This window comes from Phalacrocorax aristotelis, chromosome 2 (assembly GCF_949628215.1).
Source record: "Phalacrocorax aristotelis chromosome 2, bGulAri2.1, whole genome shotgun sequence".
Taxonomy (NCBI): Eukaryota; Metazoa; Chordata; class Aves; order Suliformes; family Phalacrocoracidae; genus Phalacrocorax; species Phalacrocorax aristotelis.
This window is the reverse complement of record NC_134277.1, coordinates 88,320,718-88,336,732: the sequence shown is the minus strand read 5'-3', so window position 1 is coordinate 88,336,732 and position 16,015 is coordinate 88,320,718. Positions and strand designations below refer to the sequence as shown.

At 39.7% G+C, this 16,015-nt stretch overlaps 1 protein-coding gene across 8 annotated transcripts in view; it reads right to left on the bottom strand.

Moving 5' to 3' along the window:
* Nucleotides 1-16,015, bottom strand: part of CTNND2 (catenin delta 2) — a 686,661-nt gene that overhangs the window by 317,039 nt on the left and 353,607 nt on the right. For all 8 annotated transcript variants that reach the window (XM_075084268.1, XM_075084265.1, XM_075084267.1 and 5 more), the window contains 2 exons: nt 8,307-8,341; nt 7,709-7,825 (listed from right to left, as the gene is read on the bottom strand). In XM_075084268.1, coding sequence (XP_074940369.1) covers nt 7,709-7,825; nt 8,307-8,341 — 152 coding nt within the window. The remainder of the gene's footprint in view (nt 1-7,708; nt 7,826-8,306; nt 8,342-16,015) is intronic.

Sequence of the window (16,015 nt, the reverse complement as noted above, 5' to 3'; positions counted from 1 at the left end):
ACTTTACCGAGAGCTATGTAAACTGCATGTAGCACAGAAAGACCAAACCCAAAACCATACCTGCCAAAATTTTCTGTTCCATGTACATCACTTTGCAGCGGCTAACCAGCCAACTACCTCTTTTTCAAGGCTGCATCGACACAACTGCTTATGCTCACGAGCTGGCACCGGCAGATCCCAGAACGATGCGGCTCTTGGCACTTCTGATTGCGCCGAGCGCGCGGGCGCTGGCATGCCACTGAGGCACGAGTAGGGCGAGTGGTTTATCAGTCTGTCGTGAGGATGTGGGTGCATTTGTTTCCTGGCTCCTACAACAGACACAATATTTACTGATGTTCTTTTGCGTTGTAGGTTCAGATGCCAAAAGTGTTTCTTTGTTCTGCTCCTACAGATGCTACCATAAGTCACTGTCATTTTCTAATGAGTTTCAGTAACAGCTTCCTGCGGTGAATGAGGGAACACCTGGTTGCCTATGCAGGATTTGTGTTTGCCACAGGCTAAGCATTACAAGCTGATCACTACGTCCTTTCCATCTTTGATGTTGCTACTAATTGTTCCTGCCTTCCTGGTCTCGACTCTCACCTTTCCATTTCTCCCCTCCATATATGTTTAACCTGCTGTTACCACTCCTGTGTTAATTTGACATTCACATTTTGTACTACGTTAATAAAACTAGATTATGAGAGGTTGTTTTCTTTAGGCAAGGATATTAAATCTGTTGCACAGCATAAAATGACACCAGGTACCAAAGCCGGATTCATCTCAGGACAAGCAAGCTCAGAGATACGAAGTAATTTCGTGATATTGGTATGGAATTTGTACATAAAAGCACATTTCAGCTTGTACACATAACTAGAAATAAGGAAACTCCGAGAAACATGCTGCAGGTGACAGCATACTGAAACAAAAAATCAGCCTATAGGCTGCTGCACAGAAATGGAAGGAAATCACAAATTACTTAGTTGTGATCTTGTCATAGAGTTACCTCTGGACTCCCAACATGACACACCAATGAGTAATGCGGATTCGCTTGAAGTAACGTAAGCATGTAAAAAGTGATGATAGGAAGGCCACTTTTACACAGAAAGTGTATTTTGATTTTTTTTTCTTTCCTCTGAATCATCATCTGTTCTGGGGACAAGACACTGATGCTTTGTGTCATGATGTGGGAGAACAGAAAAAGTAAAGGAACTGTAAAAAGAGAAGATGGAATTGAAACAAAAAGGAAAGCAACAGACATAAGGATATGGTAAGACAGTAACGGATAATTTAGGGAAAGATGGGACAGCAAGAAAAGGTGAGAGAGCACAGTGAAGGAGAGGGCTGGGGAGAGATGCTAAGATGGCGTGAGTGTCTCTGGCTGGAGATTCCTTCCTGAGGAGAGGAAATTGCAAGAGGCGGCCTACAGCAGTTTAGGTCCAACAGTAAGGGCACGTACTGGACCGTCACATTTTGAACAGTACTGCTGCCAGTGGCTTCTAGCACTTTCTCCCTGAGAATCCTATACAGCCCCCCAGACCAATCTACAGAAGGGCCACAGAAGAATTGAGGTGATTGAAGCCCTGCACAGGAGAGTGCCCACAGCAACCCCTGTGCCACCCCTGAGGAACCAGGGAAAGCAGAAGCTGCTTCCCTGAACGGCGATGGTTCCTTCAGCCTTCACCAGGGCTCCTGCTTGTAAACAGACACACAAGAACTTGAAGACAGGCAATGAACTAAAGCAGAATGAGATCAGCTGGACCCGAGTCACAGTCCCTGACACTCCACTGTCAGAAACCCGCAGCGGACCATGGCTGGCAAAGCAGAGACCAAAGCCTGCCAGGAATCCCGGTGGTGAGAACCCATACTGTGGCTCTGCTCCTATGTTTCACTCTTTGCAGTGGTCTCCTCCTGGCCGCGTAACAGAAGAGAGGGAAAAGGAAGACTTTACTCACATTTTTAAAGTGAGAAGACCAACATGAATTTAATAGGATGTGACATGTCAGCAACAAAGACATGCCTGTTTTACCTGGCCCTTACCACCCCGGTACCGTGACAAGAGCAGAGGTGATGGAGTAATGAATGACAGTGTTTGAGATACATCTTTTCATCTGATCCAAGTCCCAGTACCGTTGAACTCTGCCTCTGACAGAGGATGAAAACAGTAAAGTCCAAGCTGAGGATGCTCAGCAGTGACGGAGCATTTCCTGAGGCAGTACTGGCTGTCAACACTGATGCTGAGAGCTGGTTCTCGGGTCAGCGCTAGAGCCTGCTTTGTAGTATCAAATCTTACTGTCTTAGCAGGGTTTGGCGATGAATCTACAGAAACTTTACATGGTCAGCTATTTTGCAAAGACATTAATCTCCTGCTGAGAACTGCCCCTGGGAGCAGGTCTTGGTGCTTGCTACCAGCCAGTGGCTATTACAATGTTAAATGACAGGATAATTATTTCATGCTCACTCTTAGGGTGATGAGGGCCAGAAGGGGGAGGTGGATAAAGGAAATAACATCTTATCACCATTTCTCAGAAATCTAAGTATTTAACAACTACTTCAAAAGACTGAAATTAATCCCCAGTTGAGACAATTTCTGCACAACTTGCTCTGTGAGAACATGCAACGAATAACTGTGAGACCACCCTTTAACAAAAGGTGTCCTTTCAGAAGATTTCCCGCACTACATATGGGGCAAAGGTGACTTTGAAACCCCGAAGTTTTGAAGCCAAGATATTGAAATGGCTTGTATTAGAAGAGATGGATGGAATAGGGAGAGGCATCCAAAATGCCCAACTGTAAATATTTACCATGAATATAGTACAATACTGACAGAAGTTTCATCAATAAATCAAAATTTCCTCAGACCTCATACTCTGAGAGATTTTTCTGGAGCTAAGAAAACCATTGAGTCAGACAACTGCCAGGTTTGCATTAATTCAGCAGAAAGAAAGGTGGTGTGGCCCATGTTATGCACTTCTGCTGCTCCAAAGACTTCAATCCTAAAAGGAAAGAGGATCACACTCACTTCCTATGTGTTTTTCAGATCTGAAACGTACTCAAAAAGCACAGGATTTTATTAGTGTGTATGTTTATCAGGAGAACCCATGAGAACACCTCCTTTGTGTGCATAAAGAATGACTCAGCTGGATCGCCCTAGCTCTCAGAGCAGATAATGAAATGGAAATAACTTCATCTATCTACAAATTGTGAGGTCCACTGATGCCAAATTTCATCTCATTGAGCATGTCAGCCATCTGACAGGTGGCGATTTCACAAAGCAAGAGCTATGGGATGGCAAACATATAAACACACATCCTTTTACACATTCATTGTGTAAATAGTGCATTTTTTATTTCAATCCATTTTCAGTATCCATGAATAAAACAGCTGATAAAGGGTGAAAATCATAAAGGTTGAACAAGGAGTGCTCTTTCAAACTGGGACATCTGCTTTCACACTCAGTAAGGAGGATCTATCCGATTGTAAAAAACTGCTGAAACAAAACTGAATTAAGAGAATAAAATAACAGCTCAGCCCATCTTTTTAGCCTCAGAATTAGACAGGTTATTTAAGTGAAAACCACATCTGTCTAGTACAACAGCTACTACTATTTCATGTGATAAAAATAATCTTTTCTTGCAACATAAGTCATTCTGCAGAGGAAAAAAATTGACATCTTAATGGTATTACTACCCATTTGTGCTGCATTTTGGGCAAATAGTTTCAAGTGACTACAAGAGTTAATATATTGTGGGATCAAGTCCTCGATGGTGAGCCATGCTTTTTGTTCCCTAGAAGGACTGAGACATCCTTAACTGCCTGCATTTCTGTCAACATGTAGCCTCAGTCAAATGCACTCAGAAATAGCATTAGCCAGGAAGACAGTGTTATTTAATCTATATTGTATTTATTCCCTTATCAGTGTGTTGAATTCTGTAATTAATCCTGAGCACCAGGACAATAGGGTCACAGATTTAAATAAAAATATATTCAGAAAATTTTGTGGAAAAAACTGTCTGGAGTATTGGCAGTGTCAGGTGGGAAGAACTACAATACCAATATAAACCGCTTATTTTTAAATTGAAGTTTAAAATGTTAGCATTTCAAAAATACCAGACAATTGGAAAACTGATCCAAGAGGTTTTCTGATCCATGTCAACAAGAACTTTGTGGCTGCAGTCAGTGGTATCGATTCAGAGAGCAAAGAAAGAGGGTTGCCACATGAAATCATTAAGCAAGTGAAAAATAGTGAAACGATTCCATTTCAGTTAGAAACTTAAACACCAAAAGCTCCATAAATCTGCCCCATAATCCTTTTAAGACCAGTCTTATGTTCGTTTTGTGGAGACTGAAGCAAAGGAAATAACATGAAAGATTTAAGTATAGATACCTTAAATTAAAATTAGAGACTTCTGTATTAGAAGACATTTGAGCCTGTGGTTTAAGTTAGGAAGAAAGTGCCGATGGATTTGCTCAGTAATCTCGGCAGTCCGTCTAGCCCTCGTCTTGTTAATGCCATGACAGAGGAAGTAACTGTTGCCTGTGTCCACTGCTGTAGCCTGTAAGGATTCCGTGAAGTCTGTAAGGATTTGATGAGCTTCAGCTAATTATCTCAGAAATGGTTTTGATGCTAGTATCACGGCAGTCCTCCGATGTGGCATGCTAATGACCCACAGGGATAGGGGTACAGGGGAATTAGTAGGAGGGAAAGAAATACAGGACCAATATCTTCCTCTTGTTCCACATTTATCTCACTCTTACGCTACCCATCTGTAAAATCCAAATTTACAAACATTGGCAGGAAAAGGTTGTTTGGTCCTTAACAATTGCTCAGAGGCTTCCAGTTTCTCTGTTCACAGGGGATGGACATCTGGGGTCTCAGGCAGTTACTCAGGGCCTTTCCCACTTATCTGCAGGCCAGACTGCAACCTTACCAAGCCTTAATGACAAACGTCCTCAGCAATCACCTTTCTTCACTCAGAATTGTATATCTGTGTTTACTCTCCTTTTTCCCATTAATCTTTCTACCTTTTCAATTGTTCTTACATGCAATGGGGGGAAAAAAGAGGAAAACAAAACAAAGAAAAAAAAGGAGATGTACTGACTAAGTAGTAAAAGGAATTAATCTGGAGTAGTTGTGTGATTTTAAGACAGTGGTGCAGTGATGGAAAGGGGAGGAAAAAAGTACCTTGTTTCCTTCATCCCCCATCTTTCCAAGCTTTCTAATCTGAAATATTAATTTTTGGTCTCCACAAGACATACTTAATCCTCACAACACATTTTTATCACGTCTTTCCCCACTAAATTAACCAATTCTGCCATGAAAATACCTTTCCTGAGCTACAGTCACTATTCAGTACTCCTGTGTCTTATGTCTGTCTGAAACATCCCTAGTATTATCCCTGTTCTGAACTAAATTTCTCTCCCCTTCATGTTTTCTCCCCCAGTGATTTCAGGTCCTACACTTACTGTGCATTCCTGTCCCTGTCCCAGGACTCATCCCTAGTGTCTTATATGCAATTAGCTTGGCTCTCACATGTCTGGCATTTCCCCTGATCCTATTCAAAGTGACAGTTATTTATCTTCATTTGTGCAAAAGCAGTATTTTTGAGTTGCTGTTGGAAAGAGGTAATTGTGGAAGAATAAAAAGTTTCAGAGAGGAGCAGCCAGCTCTGCAGTCAGCTCCAGGCTGCCACGCTGGGTGTTACAGCAATACACAGCAGGGAGAAGGATGGATCAAGTGCCCTCACAGTGGCACTGAGGGCCCAAGCTGCTCCCTAGGACACACAGTAGCTAATGGCTACTGCCACTAGCAGCAGCCTGTACCTGCCCACCCTCAGGGACTGAGGGTACGTGTGGACCACTGTCCATCTGCTGGTGACATCCTCACAGATGCTTATGACAGGCTGAACTCCCCTCTGACTCCACAAAACCGTGTCAGATCATGTTTGATGTAAACTGGAGTGACGCAGTGGTGACATCTACAGCTACTTAAAGAGAAATCGCTGCAGCACAGGGAACTGGACCACAGAGATGCAAATTCAGGCCTTAACTCAGCTGCAGCTTCTTGTGTAATTCTGGAAGATTCCTTACTTTTTGTTTCTTTGCCTATAACTGGAAACCCGTGGTTTTAGGTGGTCAATTTATACTGAGTTGGACAGAAGAAAGAGATGGGCAACAGTGCGGGACCTTCCCTCGGATGCCTATAACCTTGTCCCAGGGTCAGCGCAACCACAGAAAACTTGTATGAGAGCACACAGCAGTCATGAGTCTGCCCGTCTTTGTCTGATAATAATTACTTTAAAAACAGTGATCGCTCTGCTTGCATTTTGCCAAATTAGTAAAAGCTTTATATATTTTTTTTTAATTTGTTGCTTCACACTCAGTAAAGATAATTAGCGAGCATCTCTATTAGCAATAGAGAACCCCTCCTGTGTAAGCCCCTTTCATGTGACTTGTCCCATTAGCCTTCTTCCGCGACTTTTATTTGCTACTAAAGTGATGTTTGGGATTTAGAGTATTATAACAGCCGCCTGCTATGTGACGACTTTTTAAAACTAATTCTGAGAAAATCAGAGTGCGTGAAACCGAATTGTAAAGATTATGACTACAGACACACTAATCCCCTGCAAAGGCAGAGCTACTGATAGATTAACTTGTTAGACTAGATGCACACAGTTCAGAGAAAGAAGCTGTGGTCACGTCCCTGGGCAGGCTTTCATATGATGATTTAAAAAGTCTGCCTCAGCTACACTAGAACTGCCATGGCAGGCTGGAAATGCTCTTCTCAGAGTCAGCCTTGTTACTTAAAATACAGCTATGCAGTCAAACTGCAGTAGTAAACATAACTAAAATTGTGAAGTTAAGAGGTCAAAAGTTAGGAACTGTCAGACTAGGCTGCCTTTTCTGAATCATCGCCCTTCCCCTCCTTCCGTGTCTTATGGCCAGTGCACACAATGCAAACCTATTCAGTGCTCTGTGGTTGCCTCACTTTTTACTGCATGACCTCAGGCCTTCACTGAGAAATGCCCAATACAAAGGGAAAAAAAAATTGCACCCTGGTGGATCATTCTATGACACTCAATGTTTATTTCAAATACATCACAAGTAACAATTTTTAGAATACCTGTAAAGTGAGACATTTATATAGATCTCATTTCCTCTTTGGAGATAGAAGGAACTAAGACCAAAAGTGTCTATGAAATACAAATGCTGTGTGTGAGGCACTTCAGAGTGAGTTTTAGATTTCCTTTGATATCAGGCTTCGTATATTTGAGGCTGTGCTTCCACATGTCCAGTTACAGCTGTTTGTTCTCAGCACACCTGCAGATTAACTGGCAAGACCTAAAACTAAGTATCAGTAGAAGATACTTTGAATGATTTCACAACTATAACATCAGAACTTTAGGACATGAAGGAGGGATACAATTAAATTTTAAGTGCAAAACTGAACTGTCTAATATGGGATTTTTGCTTTCATTTAGTATGTGTGTTATCCTCATTGTTTAGAGAAGTCAGAAGTGCTCCAGATGAAATCCATCTCTCGTACGCCACGCAATCTGAGCCCTAGTTTTGGGGTAAAAGGAGGCGATTTGCCTGCTTGCAACTACATAGTCTTCTGCCAAAATCAGAAAATAATCAAGAAAAACACTTTAAGATATGCATTCAGTTTTAAAGCATGAAATGTTACAAATATGTCTGGGTTCTAGAAAACACATTTCCAGTAACTCACTTTCACTGGATGAATAGTCCTGTGGATCAAGTATCCCTGATTCCTGCAGTGATCTAATACAGGAGTCCACCAGCTCCAGACCAGTGGTGAGCTCATCTTCTATGTCCTTCTGACCATCTGCAATAAAATTAACAAGATAAAAATGTAAAAGAAAGTCAAGAGGTAAAATGAGTTACAAGACAAAAGGTAAAACTAGTTACATATGACTAAGCATTCCCAGCTGATGAAGGAATGGGGAACACACCAAGATCACATAGTCAGAGGGGGCTGGCCATATTGGAAATTATGCCATCCTTTGAAAGCATGGCCTTGGATTAATAAAAGCAAAATGAGAAAGTTCAGGTCTAACCTTAAGCAAAGTTAGATAAAAATTTAGCAATGCCCTCTCTCAAAACTCTACGTTAGTCTCAGTGTTCCTTCTGGCAACCCTAACAACTCTTGCCAAATTTAATCAGTTTTCATGTAGGGTTTTCACACACTAGCAATGAAAAAAATATTGCATGAATAAATGTTGTTTTCCCCCCTCCATCTTTTTTCGGAAATATGATCATTCTGGGAGAGAATATATGTAATACATATATGTAGATAAGTACATTACCTTGTGTTTGCCAGTGAAACTGCTCTTCTGTTGAACTGAAACGAGAAAAAAAGTGTTACTTTTTAATTAAATGATTCAGTAGTGTGCCGTCAATATTCAGATCTAAATTTATTCTGAAGGAACTGATTCAAGAATAAAGGAACTGACTTAAGAATAAATAACATACTTAAGCTATGTGAAGTATCCTTTTACATATTTTTTAACGAATGATTTGCATGGCATTTATTCAGCAGGAGGAAAGCATCTTAATTAAGTAATTTTAAAAATATATATAGAAACTGCCCTCTTCCTCCTGATATACAAATTACACGATTTCAAAGCAAACACATTAACATTTTGCAACTTTTTTGGATCCTTCTATTTGCCTGATTTTCCATTTTAATAGAGAAAGTTATAAATTGCTTTCTCAAGTGAACAGTTACATGCAATTTCTAAAAGAAATTACGAGTATGATTCCTGATTCTACTGATCATTATGTGCATTTTTATATTATTCAAATGTGCAGCTAAGTTAATTCAATTGGCCTACACAAGAGAGCAAAATTAGATGTATTTGTGCTTCTGTGTACAAGCACTTAAGCAATGGAAGGTCTTAATTTTAAAACAATGAGCATGCACACTAGAGGATGAGTTAGGTAGGGTTTTTTTTCCTATAAAATGAATGATATATTCAATTAGCCAATGAGTACATGTTCCTCCAAGGCATAATATATTTATGCTTCGATATAGGTCTTTATCACATGCCAAAAATATAAAAAGGGTTGAAGTTACTCAGTAATAATCATTCGTTTGATAACAGTGAACTATTATAGTCATGATTAAACATTTTTCTGTACATTTTTACAAGATATTTATAGGGGAGAACAAAATCAACTGTTTCATCCATTGGTAAAAAAAAAGAAGACAAATTATCTTAACTTTTCAAAGTATAAATTTGTTTCTTTCTGATGTTGAGAATAAATGCTCTTTTTAATGAGCAAATGGATTTTAAATCTTGAATTGTTTTCCTTTTTCCCAACAGATGCTGGATCTCTTCTGAATATGTATCTATCTTCTGAACAAGAATAATGTAAATGAAATGAAATGCTTCTTTTTGGAGGTCTCTTTTTACAGTAAAAGAACTTGGGTTAATGCCCAATTTACATATAAAGAGTTCTAAAAGGACAACTTGTAATTTCTAGCTGGCATCAAAGGTGTTAACCTGACAAATTCAAATCTATACATCATCATCCATTTCCAAATATTCACCATCTGTGGTTTGTATTGACTCACGGCAGTAAGAATTCATAGATCAAGAAGCTAGCCCTTCGATGAGACACTCAACTAAAAAGCCTGCGTTCAAATCCACTTAAGTTAATAATAATGAATATAAACATAGCCAGAGTCCTCTGGCAAACAATAATGGCAAAGTCCTATACTGGAAGAAATTAATTTTAATTACCTTTTCAAATGGAGCCCTAGTGGATGGTGACTAGGGACTGTGGCTCTTTTTGAAATATTACATTTTCCAGTTTGAAATTCCTTTTCCCTGTTTTTCAAAATCACTAAGCAACTGCAGTTTCAGCTGATACACTGGGATTTGAAAGCGATCTTCCTTTCTGGAATTCACATCACGCATAATAAGCAATATATTACTTGGCACTATTTTTCCAATATATTTCCAATATATTACTTTCCCCGTTCCACTATCCAGATTTCTGTGTGATAGATACCACCTCAACAGACAGAAAAGAAAGTAATATCTCAGGTGGCAGAATTCTTGCTGGCAGAATGAATTATTAAATGTTGCTGGCAAGACACAGATGTAAAAGACTGTGCCACCTCATCCAAATCAGTGAGAAAAGAAAATCAAGCCTGTGCATAAAGAGTGAATTATCATTTCCAGGAATTCCAGCTTAGCCCTTTTTAAGCAGTAAATCTGTATAAAATGTAGAAGTTCATTATTGGCATAGTACAGATAGTATCAAATGAATCACTGGTGGCTGATTAGTAGTGATGCCTATTATCACTAGGCTGACTTCCATAGAAACATTTTAATGTATTCACCTTAAGAAATCTTAGATGGGAAGGTCTAAACAAGGATTGCTATAAATTTTGACTATAATTTGGCTTCTCCAGTTTTAGTCAGGCTTCTCCCCATAACTACTGTAATGATCTTTTAATAAATACTGTAACTTTTATAGTCACTGTAACAGATTCGCCATCAAAATTTTCATCCTAATACTACCTTGTTATTCAACATATGGAATATGGAACCGGCTGCCCAGGGAAGTTGAGGAGTCACCATCCCTGGAGACTTGCATACGTGGTGCTTAGGGACATGGTTCAGTGGTGGACTCGGCAGTGCTTGGTTAATGACTGGACTCAATGATCTTAAAGGTCTTTTCCAATCTAAATGATTCTCTGGTTCTATATTAAAATTGATTTGCTCCTTACAAGGATATCAATATATTCTGGTATGAGTATGTTTCCCCTAGTTAAATTCAGGCTCTTTAGCTTTTAAACGGTCCAATACAGTTGCATGGTACAGTTGCCATTTCTTGGTTACAAACCAATGCCTCAGTCTTGCAGACAAACACACAGAGGGTGTCCCTAGAAACGTCTTATTAGAATTTGACATAGTTGAAGTTTAGATACCCTGTTTTAGTTTTTTTTTTTTTAAATGAGGTTTTCCTGCTATTGGCCTGAAAATGACTCCTGACTGAAGCAACCTGACGTGTCTGTGCAAGGAGCCTTTAGGCTGTCATACAACTGTGCCAAATCTGCCTGAGTGAATAAAAGTGCTTTTTTTTGTGTGCTTTTCTTTTAGGTGTTTTCCAGCTTCACAAGAGATCAGTACAATTGACTGTATACTCACGTCAAATACATGAAAGGAGAAAAAAAATAATTAACAGAAGTATTCCCCCTAATAAATTTTTCAGAATGTTCAGCAAAATAAAACTTTCTGCTTTATAGTCTTTCTCAAGAAAAGGTTTTAAATTCATTGTCAACCACTTTTCTGCATATTCCTATGCCTTATTATATGAGTTTGCAAACTCTAGCAACCTCAACTAAGGAAGCGGAGCAATAAAATACTTTATTGAGAAGTTCTGAATTATACAAACCTGTACCAAACTTTGAGTTTGAGGAGGGAGATTTTAATCAGAATTACATTAGTATAGTATGAGAAAATAGTAGCATAAAATACTAATGTGCTGAGAACTCAGGCAGGTATAATTATTACCTCCCTGAACCCAAAATCAGAAGAATAATTATCATTTATGTGCTGTAGTCTTCTCTCATTGTTGGTAGTCATTGCATCCTATATCAATTTCAAATGTTCTAGTACAAATAAGATGACTGTTCTACTTAATCCTATTCAAGTAATATAAAGAATCCTGTGTCACCATTCAACTCTACAAAACATTCATCCTTCTATACTTATCTTTGTACTTATCTTCTATACTTGTATTTGGAAAATACGGTTTATTGAAGGAAAATCCCAGGGGACAGAATAACTTAAGAATGAGAAGATAATGCTAAAAACCAACAAACAAAAAACTCAACCAAATGAAAAAAGAATACTGTCATATGTTTAGTTCTGCATATTCATCTTAAAGCTAATAAAACTATCTTCTGTAAGGATGCACTGTACTGTGCCTAAAACTTTACCTTTAATAACCTCCACTGCAAAGGAATATTCTAGTAAAAGTTGTTTTACATCCCCAGGCAAGAATGAGCAAAGTAAATATCCAGAGTGGTCATCTTGATTCCAGCTGAACTCACATGTTCCCATCTCTGCACGCGTGTAATAAAAGCACTGAAGCAGTGAGAGATCTTCTGTGTGTGACTCCTGCATGCTAGGAGGACGAAAGGCAAATGAGCATAGCACAATGGGCGAAGCTTGTTTTGGGGAACTTCACATGAACAGAGCACTTGAGGAGCTCTACCTGCCTCTGCACAGCGTGGAAAGATCAGAAGCATAAAGTGTTGCAGAAATGCAGAGTATCTGTGGTCAGCAAAGGATGTCTGACTATTACCAGAAATCTGTTTACATCACGTTTATCCCTTTTTTAGGCACGGTTAGAAAAATCCCAGTCTGAACTCCAGTGTTTCTATAAACATGCAACAAGTTGGGCCTTTGGGAGCCCTCATTATTTTTCCCTCTATCTCAGGTAAAGCTAAAGTCTTCAAGCCAAACTTGATAGGAACTCAGCGTGACAAGATGGGTTCTGTGGAGACAATGGTACTGTCCCCCAACAGCCAGCACCAACAGAACAAGGTAAGCTATGTGTGACCATCAACCACCTCTCCCCACACTTTACAGGAGTCTAAAGCAGTTTTGGCAGCGTACAAATGAATGCTCAAAGCAACACCAAAACACTGCTTTCCCGGACCATGCTCACGAGCCATGTTTCTGTAAAAGTAACGCTCACGGGAGATAATCCAGAGGTGTGGAAGGCTGCTGAGCACTTTGGCAGAAGAAAAACTGCCTACGACATCCTCTGACAGTGTTGCTATGGGGTGTGTACAAACACCCAAGGATTCGCTTTCAAAGCAGGTGCTGGGGAGCAGCAAGGGCACCTTGGACCCAGCTGAACTCCTGGAAACGGGGAGTGTGCCCGTAGCCCTGTCAGCAGGGACAGCGGTGTGGCAAAGGCAACTTACATCAAATCCCAGCCCAACACATATATTTTGCATGCTACCCAGTCACAGCAGTACTTGCAGAATCGCTTGGGTTTAGTTGTAGACATTACATGGCCTAATGGGATACCCAAGTCCCTTCAGATGAATGCCTCTTGATAGCTTCTGAACCATCCAGTGCAAGAAGGAAGTTCACTGCACTGTATACACTTCTCCTGGCAAAGTATTTATTATGCAGCCTGGGGAAATTAATTTTTCTTATCCTATGCAGCAATACACATCAGGGCACATGCACATCGGGCCATATAATTTGGTTATTCAAGTCCTGGGCCTTACTGCTACTCAGAAGAACACCACAGAAAAGAAGCTAACTTCTTGCTGTGAAAGGATGAGGGTCTTCTTTCATTTACTCTTTCTGAGACACCTCTTGATTTATCAGGCAGCCTGCAGGCTGCCAGGGCAAACTCAGAGTTTTGTACTCCTTTAATTAACCAAGAAATGTTTGTGTGTCTCTTCTTTGTGTGAAGTAATACAGTTTACAGTTGTCACTCATTTTTGGAGAAAGTGCTATAGCTATCTGCTGCACAAAAATATTTTTTTTTATTGTTTTCTGAAACAATTCATGAAATTACATCTAACACTACTATAGAACAGCTATGAAAGGATTTTTACAAGGAGTTGTATCAGCATGTGATCTTCTCAAATATTTCTGCAATGAAGCCACACAAATATAATTACAGGCAGATACTGTCTCACTGATTTTTAAATTGCTGTTCTGGCTCTGGAAGGTGGAAGAAAAAAGATTCAGAAGCATTTCACAAAAAAACCAAGGAGGCTGAGAAACTAATACTCCATCTAAAGCAAAGGAGAAGCAGATTTTAAATCAGCAGTACTTTTCAGGTAATCTGCAAAATAGTAAAAATCTTTAGTATCAACTATCTGGGTGTAAAAAAAAAAAGACCTAAGAATAAACTTTATATTAAGTAATCCCATTAAAAAGTACCAACCCCTCAATAAATTACCATGGAAAAGATCAACCCCCAAGTGCCATTTTTTTTGGTGCCCAATTTAAAATTACGTCAAAATCTCTGACTTCCGTAGCCACCTCTACAGATGTGACACAGTAATGTCTCTCAAAAGATTTAATCTATTTATTCACACTCTATTAGTCAGCTATGGTATCAACCTGGCTAGAGTGTCAAGAAATCCTTTTGATGTTCCAACAAACCTAATCCAGTCCCCTACAATGATCCTGGAAAATTAAAAAACCCCAACAAACCAAAATAAAGAAACAACACCCCGCACAAATCCACACATATTTTACTGATGGCTGCTCTTTTGTACCCTCTGAACTTCAAATGGACTTCTGAAATTATTAGGAAGTTCTTAGCTGTAGATAGATGCCAGAAAACCATTCAGGTGGTTAATTCCCACCTTTATCAGAAAGGCCTTGCTACAAGTTCCTACAGGGAAGGAGAATTGCCTATTTTTTCCCCCAAGCAAATTATTGTTATTCCCTCCGTTTTACAGAATCAATAGCGGAACTTTGTGGATGTGCTATGAACGTTTTGTACTTCTTTCCAATGATGCAGGGAAATATTCACAGCCAAATTTTCTAAAAAGTACCAAGATCAATGCTTTCCTCTGCAGTTAATACTCACAGAAGTTTGCAGACATTATTCTCCTTTAAAAGGAACTTTTTCACTGCTCCAGCCCTATTTATATCCAATTTTCCTATACTGATCGTCCTTAATAACAACTGTTCTATTTCTTATTTAAATGTGATTTAAAGTTCAGTGTGCTACACTGCTAATAGCACTATTTAAGTACAGAGCATGCACAGAAAGCCAGCAGCAGTCTTGCATTCCACACAGCGCGCTGCTTAGGTGCTTGCAAAGCAGGAAGCAAAGGCTGCTATTTAATGGAGAGAGCATAATACAGTCTGTTTCCCTGTAGTTTTTGACCGTTGCTCCTGAAACGGTCAACAGAGTATGAATTAGTTGTGGTTTTTTTTTACTGAATTCATTTCACACATACCGACTCCCAAAAAAAACATTTACTGAAGTTTTGACTCAACTTAGCCACCTAGAAACAAAAAACTTGCTACTTAGCTTGCAAGATCAGCCAGTTTCCTTTAGTTTCAGTTCTGCAGAGAGTTACTGGTGTGACAGCGAAGACAGAGAATCCTTTCACAGTGGAAGCCTGCAAAGCTCTACTATTCCGAGCAAAAGATTTTGCAAGGCAACACATGCAAATACTTATAGTTTATTTAACTTTAAACTTGGAAGCAATGACAGCATTAGGGAAACAAGCATTATATGATTGCCCTAGTCTCACTCTTCCTTCAGTGTCCATTCCTGGTCCCTATGTATCCCAGACAGGATACTGGGCTACATAGACCCTAACTCTGAATCAATAAAACCAGCCTCCTATTCTTATTTAGAGAAGCTAAAATCAAATCAAATGACTTTATTTTATAATTTCTCTTTATTAATTAATTTTTAAAAGGATGATGGTTTACAAAAAGAAGGAATTAGGGCTGGATTTCTACTAATGTAATAACATTAGTTCTTCCTGTTTGCTTCACACCTATTTTCATTTGAGAAAGGAGCTCACTTCTAAACTGAACTACCTCAACAGGAGCAGAGCAGAGAGAACAGACTGTTTTACCAGGAAGAGACCTACAACAATCATCTAGTCCAACTGCCCGACCACTTCAGGGCTGACCAAAAGTTAAAGGATGTTGTTAAGGTCATTGTCCAAACGCCTCTTAAACACTGACAGGCTTGGGGCATTGATCACCTCTCTAGGCAGCCTGTCCCAGTGTTTGACCACCCTCTCGCTAAAGAAATGCTTCCTGATGTCCAGTCTGAACCTCCCCTGGAGCAGCTCTGAACCATTCCCACGTGTCCTATCACTGGATACCAGGGAGAAGAGACCAGCACCTCCCTCTCCACTTCCCCTCCTCAGGAAGCTGTAGAGAGCAAGTAGGTCACTCCTCAGCCTCCTTTAAATTTTAAATTTTGTCACTTCTCCACAGCGCAGCAGTTTAGATAGTAGTGTACTATCATATTTCCTCAGCCACAG